The 14,802-nt window shown below is 38.9% G+C and overlaps 1 protein-coding gene across 3 annotated transcripts in view; it reads right to left on the reverse strand.

Moving 5' to 3' along the window:
• Positions 1-14,802, reverse strand: part of Mtus2 (microtubule associated scaffold protein 2) — a 373,317-nt gene that overhangs the window by 141,640 nt on the left and 216,875 nt on the right. For all 3 annotated transcript variants that reach the window (XM_076872393.1, XM_076872392.1, XM_076872391.1), the window contains one exon: positions 8,449-8,547. In XM_076872393.1, the coding sequence (XP_076728508.1) occupies positions 8,449-8,547 (99 nt within the window). The remainder of the gene's footprint in view (positions 1-8,448; positions 8,548-14,802) is intronic.

Consider the following 14,802-nt stretch of genomic DNA (forward strand, 5'->3'; position numbering starts at 1 on the left):
TTCTTTGGGGATGGAAATTTTTGGAATTTAAGATGATGATTACTTTTAAGATTGTGAATATACTAAAACCCACTGAATTGTAAACATCAAGGGTGAACTTTATGATATTTGAATGATAATTTACCTAATAAAAGACTTGCTAAGGATATTTTCATAGACCTATTTGAAAACAGGGATACTTCACTGCCATTTAATCTAAAATTTTTCACTAATCTTTAGCTTGACACTGTGGTATAAATATTATTCCCATTTTAGAGAAGAAGAAAATGAGGCTCAGAGAAATTATGTAATTTTCCCAAGGTCACAGATCATGTTGGCCACTGAACCAGGAGTTTGAGCCAGTTCAATCACTTTACGTCCCTGGGAGCATGCCCATGAAAGGGATAGTGGTACCCTGGGGACTTCCTCTTCCTCTTTTGCTCCCTGGCTTGTGACATCAGTAGTTTTTCTCTACCACACACTCTTGCCATGATGTGTTGCTTTGCCACAGGCCCAAAAAACAGTGAGGTTAATCATGCACTGGAATTTCAGAAACCATGAGCCTTTTTTCTTTATAAGTTGGTTATCTCAGGTATTTTATTATAGTGATAAAAATATCTGATTAACCCATAAGTAAAGGGACACAGATGAGGAGCATGAACAATTCTTTCATAAGCCATACAAATGAGGAGAGAAAAGTATGAGTAATATGAAGGTCAGGGGAAGTTCATTCTAGCTTGTTTTGTTTTAGGGATGGAAGAGATGACAGAAAATATAGCCCTTTCCCTCATTCAATTTACCGATCAGCAGGAGAGAGAACTCCTTAAATTCACCACCCAGAAATCTTCTCCTAGCTCGATGTCATTTGAAGGCTCAAAGACCTGATGTAGGCACTAAGGGTTTCAGTTGATCCTTGATATTCAGTAATGTAAAGAAACAAGAGCTATTATCAGAAAGGAGTAAAGGGTAATCCCAGCGGCTTGGGAGGCTGAGGCAGGAGGATCACAAGTTCAAAGCCAGTCTCAGTAAATATGAGGTGCTAAGCAACCCAGTGAGACCCTGTCTCTAATTAAAACACAAAATAGGGATGGGGATGTGGCTCAGTGGTCGAGTGCCTCTGAGTTCAATCCCCAGTACCAAAAAATAAAATAAAATAAAATAAAATAAAATAAAGAAAGAAGCAAGGAGCAAGTTTTTGAGCTTAGGAACAGAAAGTTTATATCTCCCAGATCTCTCCACCATGGCTAGGTAGCATTTCCATATTAACCATTCTCTCCACCATGGCTAGGTAGCATTTCCATATTAACCATTCACCTATGACAGGAAAGATCCTAAACTGAGACTTTTCAAGATATTGCTCCTGCATGTGACTATCCTGCTGCTATAGATTGAACCTTTGTGTCCCTTGGAATTTCCATATTAAGGCCCTAATCCTCAAAGTGATGGCATTTGGAAGGTGCCTTTAAGAGTAGTCTATGGAGTCCTCCTGAATGGAACTAGTGTTATCGTAAGAAGAGGCAGGAAGGAGGACGATCTCTCTCCTCCCCACGTAAAGACAGAGCCAGAAGACTTTTACTTGCCAGGGAGGAAGAGGGCTTTTATCAGGGATCAAATCAGCCAGCACCTTGACCGTGGATTTCCTAGACTCCAGAGCTTTGAGAAGTGAGTTTATCACGTCTGAGCCACAAAGTCCATGACTTAATAGTCTAGAGCAGCTCAAGCTAAGACACCTGCATAATGGCCTGAGGGCTCATGGAAGCCGAATAGGATGAGATCTCACTCTTGTGATTATGCTGCATTATTTACCAAGATGTATTATTATTTATGATTTATGGGGTGAAGCTGACTTAAGCAGGTAAGCTGGATAAAAGCAAAGTTTTCTACATGGTCAAGTTCAGAGATCTGAAGTTCAGGGATCTGAAACTTGAGAAGGATTCAGCACATAATCACTGCTTCAAAGATGGAGGGCATCACATGGCAAGGAATATAGGGACCAAATAAGCTGGTGGTCCCTGACTGACTTCCAGCAAAGAAACAGGAATCGCGGGCTTCTGACTATAATGAACTGGGTTCTACCAACAACCTGAATGAGTTTGGAAGCAGATTGTTTTCCAGAATCTTTAGTCAAAAAACTCAGCCTGGCTACCATCTTGATTTCAGTGTTGTGATACTCTGAGCAGAGAACTTGGTTAAGCCACACCTGGATTTCTGATCTACAGAACTGTAAGTTAGTAAGTGGATGTGATTTTAAAAGAATTTTAAAAAGAAAGGAAAGATCAGTGAAAAGATCACAAGAGAAACTATCCAAAATAAGATATACAGGAAAAAAAAAGTCTCAAGAAATGAACAGAGTATGAGTTTGGAGATGTGGGATAAGTTCAAGTGGACTAATACATGTTTAATTGGAGCACTTGAGGATAAGGGACAAGGACTGAAATTTTTTGAAAAATGATTGAAAAACAAAGGCAAATATATTCCAAATTTGATAAAAATAGGTCCAGGAATCTCAAGCACAAAAAAAGGAAGAAAATTATACCAAGGCATATTATAATCAAATTGTTCAAAATCAGGGATAGAATATTTTTAAAGCTGCTGGAGAGGGGATACCCATTATGCATAAAGGAACAAAGATAAATATAAAAGACTTTTCACTGGAAACCAGTTAAACAAGAAGTCAGTGGAAAAATATTTTGACTTTTTTTTTAAACTTGACTTCAGAACTTGAATTCTGAAGAAAGTAAAAATGTGTATTAAAATGAAGGTGAACAAAAATTGAAAGACTTAATCACAATCAAATCTCCACTGTACAAAACTTTAAAGGAAGTTTTACAGATGAAAATCTGGATCTCTACAGGAATAAAGAATACCAGAAATGGAAACTAAAAGAGAAAATATAATTTTTTTCTTGTTTAAATATCTTTAAATGAAAACTGAGTGCTGATAGTCAACAATAATCACAATGTAATATGAGTTTATAATGTATATGGATATATGTATAAATATGACATATATGTTCTCTCTATATATTTACATACATACATATATATGGAGCAAATGCTGACTGAGTTGAAAGTAGATAAAGACAAATCTACAATTATAGTTTTAGATTTCAAAGCTTTCCTTAACTACTGATAGAAGATGGAGACACAAAACCAGGAAGAGTACAGAATACTTGAACAATGCTATCAATCAAATTAGCTTATGATATTTGTAGAAAAGTTTACATAGAAAAAGCAGGATAGACATTTTCTCTAAGTAGGCAAGAATCGTTTACTAAGGTAAATGTTGCTGTGGGTCCTGAAACAAATCTCCATAAATTTTAAAAGGTTTCAAGTCACCAAGAAGTATATACTTGGTTTCTGCCCATAATTCCTGACACAGAAACCCTAAAATTTTTGTAATTTCCTGAGTGATTATGTGCTAGGTACATCCTTTGTTCTAATATTTGGTCTTTGACCCCCAATTCCTGACACACAGCTCTTAAATCCCTTGCAATGTTCTGAGAGCATTTCTCATTTTAATGAGGAGACTCAGTGGATTGGATTGTGAATAGCTTCAGGATAGGGCTGGTCACTAGAAAGACCTAGTCGTGATTAGAAGTGATTAAGCTTATATAAAACTCTCTAAACTGCAAGGTTTGGAGAGCTTCTGGGTTGGTCAAACACACCCATGTGGCACACCCCAACTCCAAGAGGCCAGAAGCTCCTATGCTTGGGAACTTTCTGGACTTTTCCTATGTACATCTTCATCTGGATATTTTCTTGTATTCTTTGGCACGTCCTTTATAGTAAACTGGTAAATGTAAGTAAAGTGTTTCCTTGCGTTCTGTGAGCTGTTATAGCAGATTATAGAATCCAAGGTAGGGCTGTGGGTTCCTCTAATTTGTAGCCAGATTGGACAGAAGTACAGCGCCGACTAATTGTGGCATTTGAGGTAGGGGGAAGTCTTGTGACACTGAGTCCTTCACCTGTGGGGTTTGTGCTAAACTATGGGTAGTCAGTGTCAGAACTAAAATAAATTGTAAGAAATCCAGCTGGTATTCACAGAAAATCAGGAGAATTTCTTAGTGTGAAAACACCACACATTTGGTATCAGAGGTAAGTAGACAGACAGGGCTTTGTTTTATCTTCCAAAGGATGTCCTCCAGCCACATGGAATTATAAATTGAAATAAATAAGAGAAAGATTTATTGAAAATTCCCAAACACTGGCAAACAACAACAAAAAGTCACACTTCTAAATAATCATATGCAAAAGGAGAAACAAAAAAAAGGAAATTTGAAAATATCTTGAACTCAAGAAAGATTGAAACCCAACATATCAAAAGCTGTAGATTGCGTTCAATTACAGTCCAGAGAGGGAAATTTATTATACTAAACACGCATATTAGAAAACTAAGTACATCAGCAGTTAAAACCAGTCTAAGCAGAGAAAAAAGAAATCATAAAGATAAAAACAGAAGTCACCTAGTTGCATATCCTCATGCAAGAAAAAAATTCAAAACACATCTCACTCTACGTACAAAAGTCAATTCAAATGGATCATAGACTTAAATATGAAACTTATATCTTTAGATCTTTTAGAAGAAAATTAAGGAGAAAACCTTTGTGACTTTGAATTATGCAAATATTTTTCATATAAAGCAAAAATCAAGGTGCATAAAAGAAAAAAGAATTTAGCTTCATTAAAATTCAGAACATCTACTTGCAAAAGATCCCGTTAGAAGAAGGCAAAACAAGTCATATACAACATAATAAAGTTATCAGTTATTAGGAAAATGCAAATTAAAACCATGATGAGAAACCATGACACACTTACGAGATGCCAACAATTAAAAAGACTGACCACACGTGGTTCTGGGAAGAATGTGAAGGAACTGCAACTCTCATAGATCATTGTCGAGAATGTGAAAAGGTAAACTACTATGGAAAACTATTTAGCACCTTTTAAAGAAGTTAAACATCTAAGCTACCATTTGCTCAAGAGAAATTAAATCAGGAATTCATACCAAGACTTATACAAATGTGATAGTAGCTTCACTTATAAAAGGAAAAGAAAAAAGTTCCCAAATGGCCGTCAACAGGAAGATAGGTAAATTGTGTGGTAGCCACACAATTCTATTCCAATAAAATTCCAATAAAAAGGCATGGACTGTTATCACATGGCTGGATTTTAAAATAGTTATGGTGAGTGAAAAAAGTTGGTAAAATAACATACATATGATATGATTCCATTTATACAAAACTTTAGAAAATAAAAGTTATAGTGACAGAGAAGATCAGTGATTGGGAATTGGGATGGAACTGTGGAAGGCTAAGCAGGAGGGATTTCCAGTAGGCACCATGAAATTTGGAGGATCGGGGATGTGTATGTCATCTTGGTTGATATAATGGTTTCACATGTCAAAATTTATCAAATTGCATGTTTTACATATGGACAGTTTAGTATTTGTTAATTATAATAAAAATGTTTCCAAACTATAGCATCACAGATGTTTTTAGTATTTTCTTGATACTCATATTTCTATAATTTCAACTTTTTAATATTCATGTATTTTAGGTATGCATTTTGGAAACAGTCCAAATTTTTGGAAATCAAGATGCATAAAAGAAAATAGATTTTACAGCATATAATATCCACTTAATACTTTTTGGTTGTTCTATAAATGAATGCAGACTGGGAATCTAAATCTTTTTTCCTTCTTTCTTTTTAGTGTTTTTATTAGTGCATTAGAACTATGCATAATAGTGGGGTTCATTTTGACATATTCATATATACATATGACATGATTTGCTCCATTCCAATCCCCTTTCCCTCCCCCCGATCTCTTCCTCTACTCTATCCGTCTTTAATGGGTCTAGAGTTAGTTCCTGAACATTCATTATGACATATTTGAGTTGTTTTGTGATGTATTATTTGATTCTTTTAATTGTTCTTATCTCTCTCTCTCCCTTCCTTCTTTTTCCTCTTCCTTTTCTTTTCTCCATTTCTATTAATTCCCCAAAGTTATATTAATATTTTTACTTTTTATTTCAACTTTTTCTCCTGTACTTGTTCAGAATTATACACAAAACTTTTTATTGTTTATCCTAGAAATGTTAACATAAATATTTGAGCTTAACGAAGTCTCAGATGACATAATACCTTCACTCTCTCCCGTTGAATATAAAAGCCTTACTCGTGATGGCTGTTTCCTCGAGCGTGTATTCATTTCATGTTTTATTTTGCTGTGTGGACACGGGACTACAGCTTTTTAAATGGAATCTTCGGAGCACAGTGGGAGCAGGGATTCCGGGTTTTAAATCGCAGTGGATCGACTTGCTGGTATGGTTCGGATGTGAGATGGCCCCCAAAAACTCATGTGTGAGACAGTGCAAGACGATTCAGAGAAGAAATGATTGGGTTGTGGCAGCCTTAACCCAATCAGTGAATTTCTCCCCTGATGGAGTTAACTGAGTGGTAACTGAGGTGGGTAGGGTGTGGCTGGAGGAGGTGGGCGTTGGGGACGTGGCTTTGGGGTATATATTTTGTATCTGGAGAGTGGAGTCTCTCTTTCTGCTTCTGATCATCATGTGAGCTGCTTCCCTCTGCCTCATAATCTGCCATGATGTTCAGCCTCACCACGAGCCCTGAGGAATGGAGCCGGCCTTCATGGATCGAGACCTCTGAAACAGTGAGCCCTCAGACTTTTCCTCCTCTACGGTTGTTCTGGTTGGGTCCTTTCAGTCACAGCAGCAAAAAAGCTGGCTGAAACACTTGTGGTTAGGGCGTCCTCAGGGAGGACTTTGCTGTCCTTACCCTTCTGTCAGAGCCAGCGCTGCATTAGGCCAGTTTCCTGCAGGGTGAGCTTTCTTTTTCTCCCTAGTTCATCCAGCAAGGGTGCTGCCCTTCAGAAATTCTATGTGGGATCATGGATCTGATTTCTCACCCTATTTAGGCACTAAGCTATGCCTCTTGACCCTCACTAATGGGCCTTTTGTTTATTTCTTGTACATTTTTAATCAACCACGAACTGGAATAAATCCTGTATTCTTCAGCTTTCTGGCAAATGGTAACTAACTAAGGATGCAAGTTTAGGATTCAGATTGCCTGGGCTGAGACCAAGTTATGGCTTGGATCTGGAATGTTCTGCAAGCGCCCATGTGTTGGAAGCTCCATCTCCAGGACAGCCATGTTCAGAGGTGGGGCTTTTGGGAGGTGGTTAAATCCTAAGGGCTCTGACCTTAGTGGATTAATCCACTGAGGCATTTGAAGCTGAAGGGATTATTGGGAGGTGGGGAAACTGTGGGAGGCAAAGCCCGTTGAAGGGAGTGAGTCCTTGAGGGTGTGCCCTTGGGGACTAGGTCTTGTCCCCATTCCCCACCTCTCTCTGTTTCCCAGCTGTCATAAGATGTCATAGGTGAGCCGTTTTCTTCTGCCCTGCCCTTCTGTCATGTGGCTGCCTTGGAGCCAGCTAACCATGGACTGAAGCCTCTGAAACAGCAAACTGAAATATATCTTTCTTCCTTTAAGTTGTTTTTCTCAGGTATTTATCACAGTGATGAAAAGCTGATTAGCACACCAAGGCTGCACTCCTATGTCTTTATTGCTGGGACATTAGGGAAATTAGTTAAAATCTCTGGACCTCAGTTTTCTCACATGTAAAAGGGGGGGGGGACAATAATGGTACATGTTTCATGGAGTTACTGGGACATTAAATAAGTTAATCCATTTAAAGAGTTTAGGACAGTACCTGACATTTAATAACAAATTAAATAAGCTACTGTCATGGTCACTACTTTCTGGTAAAAAAATACATTAAAACTATATTGCATACTGTTCTACAGAGGAGTTAGTGCCTCATAATATGAACATTCAAAAATAAGTTTCAATGGGCTGGGGATGTGGCTCAAGCGGTGGCGCGCTCGCCTGGCATGCGTGCAGCCCGGGTTCGATCCTCAGCACCAAATACAAACAAAGATGTTGTGTGGGCCGAAAACTGAAAAATAAATATGAAAATTCTCTCTCTCTCTCAAAAAAAAAAAATAAGTTTCAACTTATTTCAAGGGATCTTACACAATCTATTCATATCTGAATGTAAATAGCTGTTTTCCTCACTGACAAGATAGCCATCATTTGATTTCCATTGTTTCTGTTTTTCTCTGCTTTAGGAAAAAAAAATATTTCTCAAGGTGAGGTCTTTGATGTCGATTTCCAATTATAAATTAGTTCTACATGCTGTTGGAATAGCACACGCACCTACACAAAGAAATCTCCCACCTAAACACATCATCACATACTGTTTTTGAAGGTGAAGATGATGCCAGCGACTGGCTGGTTGTAACTGGAGTCAGACAACATCAGCCTCTGTACGTCCACCCCTGGACAATCACCACTAACACACAGGCTGGCATTGCTCTGTCAGTAGCATTTGAATCAAACTGACTCCAAGTTTCCTCCCCAAATAACACAGATCACACCTCTTAAATACCTGGTGAATGAAGCTTGGTGGTAGAAGCTGCTGTTCTCTTAGGAGATGAAACAGTAGGTTTATTGGCATCTTGATCTTTTTGTGCTTCTTTCTTTGCTCCTATGTATAGTTTTGAGAAGATAAATAGAAAGAAAAAGCTAGTTACAATGCAAATGGTCAGGGAGCATAAATTGTGCAAAGGGCAGTTTAACAGAACAATAATAACAAAATATTTGGATGATTTGTTGCTATGGTCACTACCCCCTGGGTTGCAGGGATGACATATGTGTTTATAGCGGAGGGAATTTAGTTTTGAGGGGTCAGGGGAAGGATCATACTGCTATCTCTGGTTTGATGAAAAATGCCCCCTTCTCTGAGGTCACTGTCACCTCAGTGACCCTCACAAAGCATCTGGAAATTAAAATTTTACTGTCCTTAGCCACCAACTTGGTCTGCTGGCCTCTCGGCTGAAACAATTTTTCAGAAGACAGGAAAGGAAGCTGTAGCTAAATATCACTGCTAATGATTTCAGCATCCTCCGGAGCCCGGCCACAGGGGACACAGTCTGACTCTAATTAATTTCCATGCAGCTGGCCCACAGAGGTGACCAGAGAGCCTTCTAGCTCTTAGGGGCAGTTGAGACTCGTGGAACCTGAGCACAGGTGGTATCTGGGAACAGCGTGTGGATGTGCCTCAAATCATGTCAGGGGCTGACGTGACACAAGGTGGCTTCTCCCTTGTGTGTTGGCCATGACACTTGCCTTCATGTCACTTTCAGTGTAAAATCAAAGAACAGGATGGAAGATTAGCAAAATCTCAGGCGTAAGTGTCCCCAGACCTGCCTCTGCTTCACCACTGTCATTTTGAATACAAAATTTGGGATGGTGTCAGACACAGAACGAGAATGTCCCCCAAACCCAACATCCAAATTGTCCTTTCCAGAGTAATGAATGCTAGCAATTTGGTGTTTATTTCCCCTGATCTTTTAATAACTATTCATAAATGCTTACAAACACAGCTATTGGCTAAAAGAATTAATCAAATACAAATTTCTTTTAAACTAATCACATTTGTGGAAGATATTTTACATCAGTCTATTTACAGATCTTTTTGAAGTGCCACATCATATTCATGAGAAAAAGATGTACGATAATTCATTTTACCACCCTCCCCTGGATGAATGGGTAGATTGTTTACAGGTTTTACCTATCAAAATAACTAAATGTGCTACAGGAAGCATTCTGCTAATCTCACCTTTGTACACGTGCACCAATTTCTTTAGTGGATAGATTCACAGACACAATTTTGCTGGATTACGGGTCTACTCATTTGCAATGTGCTAGACAGCACAGCTTTCCACCCAAAGGATGCACTAATGTGTAAGAACAACTCTTCTTACAACATGACCCATGGCCCACCACTATTGAAGTCTAAATCTACTTTTCCCACAAACCAAGAATCTTCACATATTGGTCATATGCATTTCTTCGTTTGAAAATCACCTAATTACACACAGCTCTTTTTATAACTACTTTGCCCATTTTCTTATTAATATGTAAGAACTCTTCATTTATTCTAGGTAGCAATCCTTTATTATTTCATAGATAACATTTTCAGCTTTTCGGTTTTTAAAACATAGTATCTGTAGTTTAAAATTTTCATATGTTGAAATATGTCAATTTTCCTCTTTACAGAATTAAAAGCACTATTACAGATTTCTAGGTCAACCTGTAGTTTACTTATTGTAGGTCTCTGGAAGGTTGGTATTTCACTTCTCCACTCCTCAGAGGTCCCAGGCACACATTAGGATATCCCATATGGGGCTAACATCACCCATCTCTGCATCCCTCTGCTATGACTTTAGGTATCAACAAATGTGGAAAGATACCATGATTCCTGAGAACTGAGAAGGGAGATATGTTAAAGGCCAAATATCCACCAAATGTATTTCCTAAAAAAGGAAAACATGAATATTTACTTAGCCTTTCAGTATTTTCCATTCAGGTTTCATGGAGTACAATTTATGGCCTTAATTAGAAATTTAAATATTGAACCATTTGACCCTGCAATCCTTCTTTCTTTTTCTTTTTTCTTTTCTTTTTCCATTTTGATAAGTTCTGGGACTTTTATATATAATGGTACTATGGCACTTACAATTCAATAGGAAGCAAGCTTCCTGAGCATAGGATCTGGCATGTGTGATGATGAATAGAGCCTTATGCTTCACACTAAATAGCACTCATTATATACCCGATGACCCTGCAATTCTATTTCTACCAATGTCTTCTTGAAAACTCCCATAAGTGTGTAAAGATGCACACTCAAAGACATGGATCACATTACTTACGAAAATGAAGATTTGTAAATAACTACAAATGCACATTGGAGAATGATTCAATAAATTCTGGCATATCCAAACCATGGAGTACTATTAAAACTACCATTAAAAACAATGAGGCAGCCCTGTAGTATACTGGCATGTAAAAATAGCCATAATAACAAAAATGTTAGTTGTTGAACAGAATGCATTACCCCATGTTTATAACACAAAATGTCATCTGAAAGACCTGCAAATTTTTTAATAGTGGTTACTTCTGAACAGTAGGATTGAAGGGCTTTTATCATTTATGTTAATATGCTTCTGCGGTATTTCTATTTTTTTAATGATGATCACACATTACTTGTATAATAAGAAATAAAAACAAAAAAAAAGAGAAATGAAAACCTTAATGAAAATAATTTGTCTGTCCATGAAAGGACAGGAGACACCAGTCTCGTTTAAGCCATCCTAGAGGAATAACGTGGATGGAGAGTTTCATACTCCTTCTGCCAACAAACTTCCCGTAGGACACAGGCTGCCTGGAAGGGGAAGAGATGTGCCTGTGTGGTTATGGAATTCTTGATGGTTCAGAGAATTAAAACCATTAGTCAAGACAGTCCCTTCTTCTTGCAGCCTTCTTCAATTTAGATTCATCCTAAATGTTTTCCTAAGTCCACTGTAAGCCACCCTTACATGGGGGGCTGAGTGGCTAGTAATGCTAGTGTGGTCCTTGGTCTCATGGCTTTCCCGTTGCCCTTGGTCATTCTCTCTCAGCCTCCTTTGCTTCTGTTTCCTTCTTTTCCTGCTCTTGAGCAAAAGTATCCCAGCTGCTGCCCCAGCCTTCTGCTGTCTCCTCTTCTGGGTGAGCTTGTCCACTCAACTTGCTTGCACCACTGATGTATGTACACCAGTGGCTACAAAAATCTGTCATTTTCAGTGAGGGTAGACCAGACATCTCCCCTGAGATCTGGACCCATCTCTACTACCCAGACATCACCACTGACCTACTAGACGACAAAACCATCATGACCCAAATGGACCTCCCAAATCAGCTTTTCCTTTCAGCCCTCTTCCTGAGTCACCTTTCCTGGTCCACTGTTCCCCCAGTCACCGACACCAGAAACCATTTGTCCTCATCTTCATCCTCCCACATCTAAGCAGTCACTGGGTCTTCCTGCCTCTTGTCTGGGGTGGTGCCTGAATCTGACCCTTGATTCATTCTCACTGTTTACTTAGCTCACTTCTCATCATTTCTTGCTGGGACAACTACAAAAATCTCCTGAGTGGCTTCTCTGGCTCGTGTTTTACCTTCTTCATCTTTACCTAACTCATCCTCCTTCCCACTGCCAGAAGGGTCTTCCCAAATCATTAACCAGATTACATGTGTTTATTTTCAAAAGCCTTTCCAAAACTTCTCATGGTCTAGGAAGTCCCAACTCTATGGCATGGGCTAAGTAACCTCCAGGATCTCACATCCTTTGCCCCTTGCCCTATCTTTCATATCACAGATCCCGGCCTGCAGTGTCATAATCCATGTTTGCCCCTTAAGCTGAAAGGTTCAGCCTCTCTTGGGTCTGCCTGGTCTGCTGCTCAGTCTCATATTCAGCTTATTTTTCTTATTGGAAACCTCTGTATTAGTTTTTTATTGCTACTGTAATGAAAGACTATAAAAAACCCAAATTATAGGATGCAGGGGTGCACACCTGTAATTCCAGCGGCTTGGGAGGTTGAGGCAGGAGGATTGTGAGTTCAAAGCCAGCTCCTGCAAAGTTCTAAAGCAAGTCAGTGAAAGACTCTGAGTCTAAATATAATATAAAAAGGGCTGGGGATGTGGCTCACTGGTTAAGCACCAGTGGATTCCATCCATGGTACCCAAAAGCAAAAGCAAAACTAAAATCAAAACCAAAACAAAAACCCCAAATTTACTCCCTTATATTCTGGGGATCATAAATCTGAGATCATTCTCACTGGGCTAAAGTCAGTGCTTCAGCAGGACTGGTTCCTTCTGGAAGCTCAAGAGGAGAATTTTCTTTTTTTTTAAGCGTCTAGTGACTTCCTTTATTCCTTGGCTCATGGTTTCTTCTTCTGTGTTCAGAGTATATCATCCAATCCCGGCTTCCATCAGCACATCTCCTCCAACTCCTCCTGATTTCCTCTTAAAAGGATGCTTCTGATTACACAGAGCTAATCTAGATAATCCACGATAATCTTCCTATTTCATAATGTAAATTAATCACATCTGCAAAGTCCCTTTGTAACACTCAAAGATTCTAGCAATTAGCACATGAAGTTATTTGGGGGTCATTATTCAGCCTATCACAACTTCCCCATCTAACTAAATGAAATAATGAAGAAACTCTTTTTACTCATAAAAAAAAGAAGAAAGCACTAACCTCTTGGTCTATCTTAGTTCCTTATGTTCCGAAAACTTATTTATGAAACTTTTTCTAACTTCCTTGACATTTCTTGCATAGCAATCTTTCCTTAGACTTTAATCAGCTTCTTTTTTTTTTTTTTTAAAAAAATGTTGGGAATCCACCTTTTCCTCCCCTTGATGCTTGTGGTTCAGTGGGGCTGACCCACCTGGATCTGGACGTGGGCATGTGGTCCAGACCTGCCTAATCGGAACTTGGCATCACTCTGGCATTATGCTATGTCTTGGTTTGAGAATGAAAACAAGATCTGAACCGGAACCATGATTCTTGCCTTGGACATATTGCTAAAATTACTAGAAAAGAACACTATTTCTGATATATGCCTAAGCTGGTGGGAGGTAAACCTGGAATTGTTGTTGAGCATTGTATTGTCAGGGTTCTTTACAGAAAAAGAACCAGAAATTATGCATTTATGTTGCATGTGTCTACATATATATGTAGAAGTATGTACACATGTATATATATTCACTAGGAAATAATTATTTACTAGGAACTAATTTTATTTATTAGAAAATAATCATGATTACATGAGTTGAAAAATTTATGATAGCCAGAGAAGAGAGCCAGAGAAGCAAGTCTCAGAAAGCCAATGTGCAGCCTCCAGTCCTTTGGAGAGTCACTGGCACAAGTCTTAGAATCCAAAATCTAAAGAATCTCAAGTCTGACGTACAAGGGCAGCAGCAGAAGAAAACGTATCCTTGGAACCTAGTGATGCTTAAGGAGGAACCAGAGAGAAATTCCCCCTTCTTCCACTTTCCTGTTCCTTCTAGGCCCCCAGCTGAATGGATGATGCCATCCACATTAAGGGCTGGTCTTCCTGATCAGTTCGCTGACCCACCTGCCAATCTTCTCTGGAAACGTCTTCACAGATCACCCAGAAGCTTGTCTTACTAGTTTAGGTAGCCCTAAATCCAGTCAAGTTGACACCCCCAAATCGACCATCACAACTTTCTTTGTCCCCAGCAGGGACAGGCTTTCTGAGAAGAAACCAGCAGAGGGGAAAGAATGACCAGGAGATGGAATGTTGAGTACCTGGGTACAGCGGTGCCTCACCTTAGCATGACTTCCTGAATGGCTCTGTTATGTGAGCAAAAGCCCCTCTTCCCCCTGTTTCCTTTTTGGCCAAGGCAGTTTGAGTTAGGTCTCTATAACTTGGAACCAAAAAAGAGCTGAATTATATATATAATGCCAGCCAGAGAAAAGAGCTCTCTAATAAATCCATACAAGTGCGTCTATCTCACAGGGTTGAATATTGGTCAAAACTATCATGCATGCAACTTATCTATAGAGATGCAGAGCCAAATAAAATGATGTACATATAAAAAGTCCAGATCTTACCTTTAGAGTTTCTGTCATGGGAAGAAAACCATAGAAGCAGAACAAAATGTCAGTCCCAGTCTAGTCTCAGAGGAGAAGCCCATTAGTTTAATTTGAAATATCATCACTGATAATATGCACCCAACTCCAGACAAATTACTACAAACCCAAATGGTCTCAAAATGTTTCATGATAGATTGAAAAGCAAGAAGGAGCCCAAAGGCCTAAGGCGAAAGATACTGCCTGGCAATCCATAAGTAGCTCAGTCTGTCCCGTGAATAAGGGCCATGATATGAGTGGCTT

Source organism: Callospermophilus lateralis, chromosome 12, assembly GCF_048772815.1.
Source record: "Callospermophilus lateralis isolate mCalLat2 chromosome 12, mCalLat2.hap1, whole genome shotgun sequence".
In the NCBI taxonomy this organism is placed as follows: Eukaryota; Metazoa; Chordata; class Mammalia; order Rodentia; family Sciuridae; genus Callospermophilus; species Callospermophilus lateralis.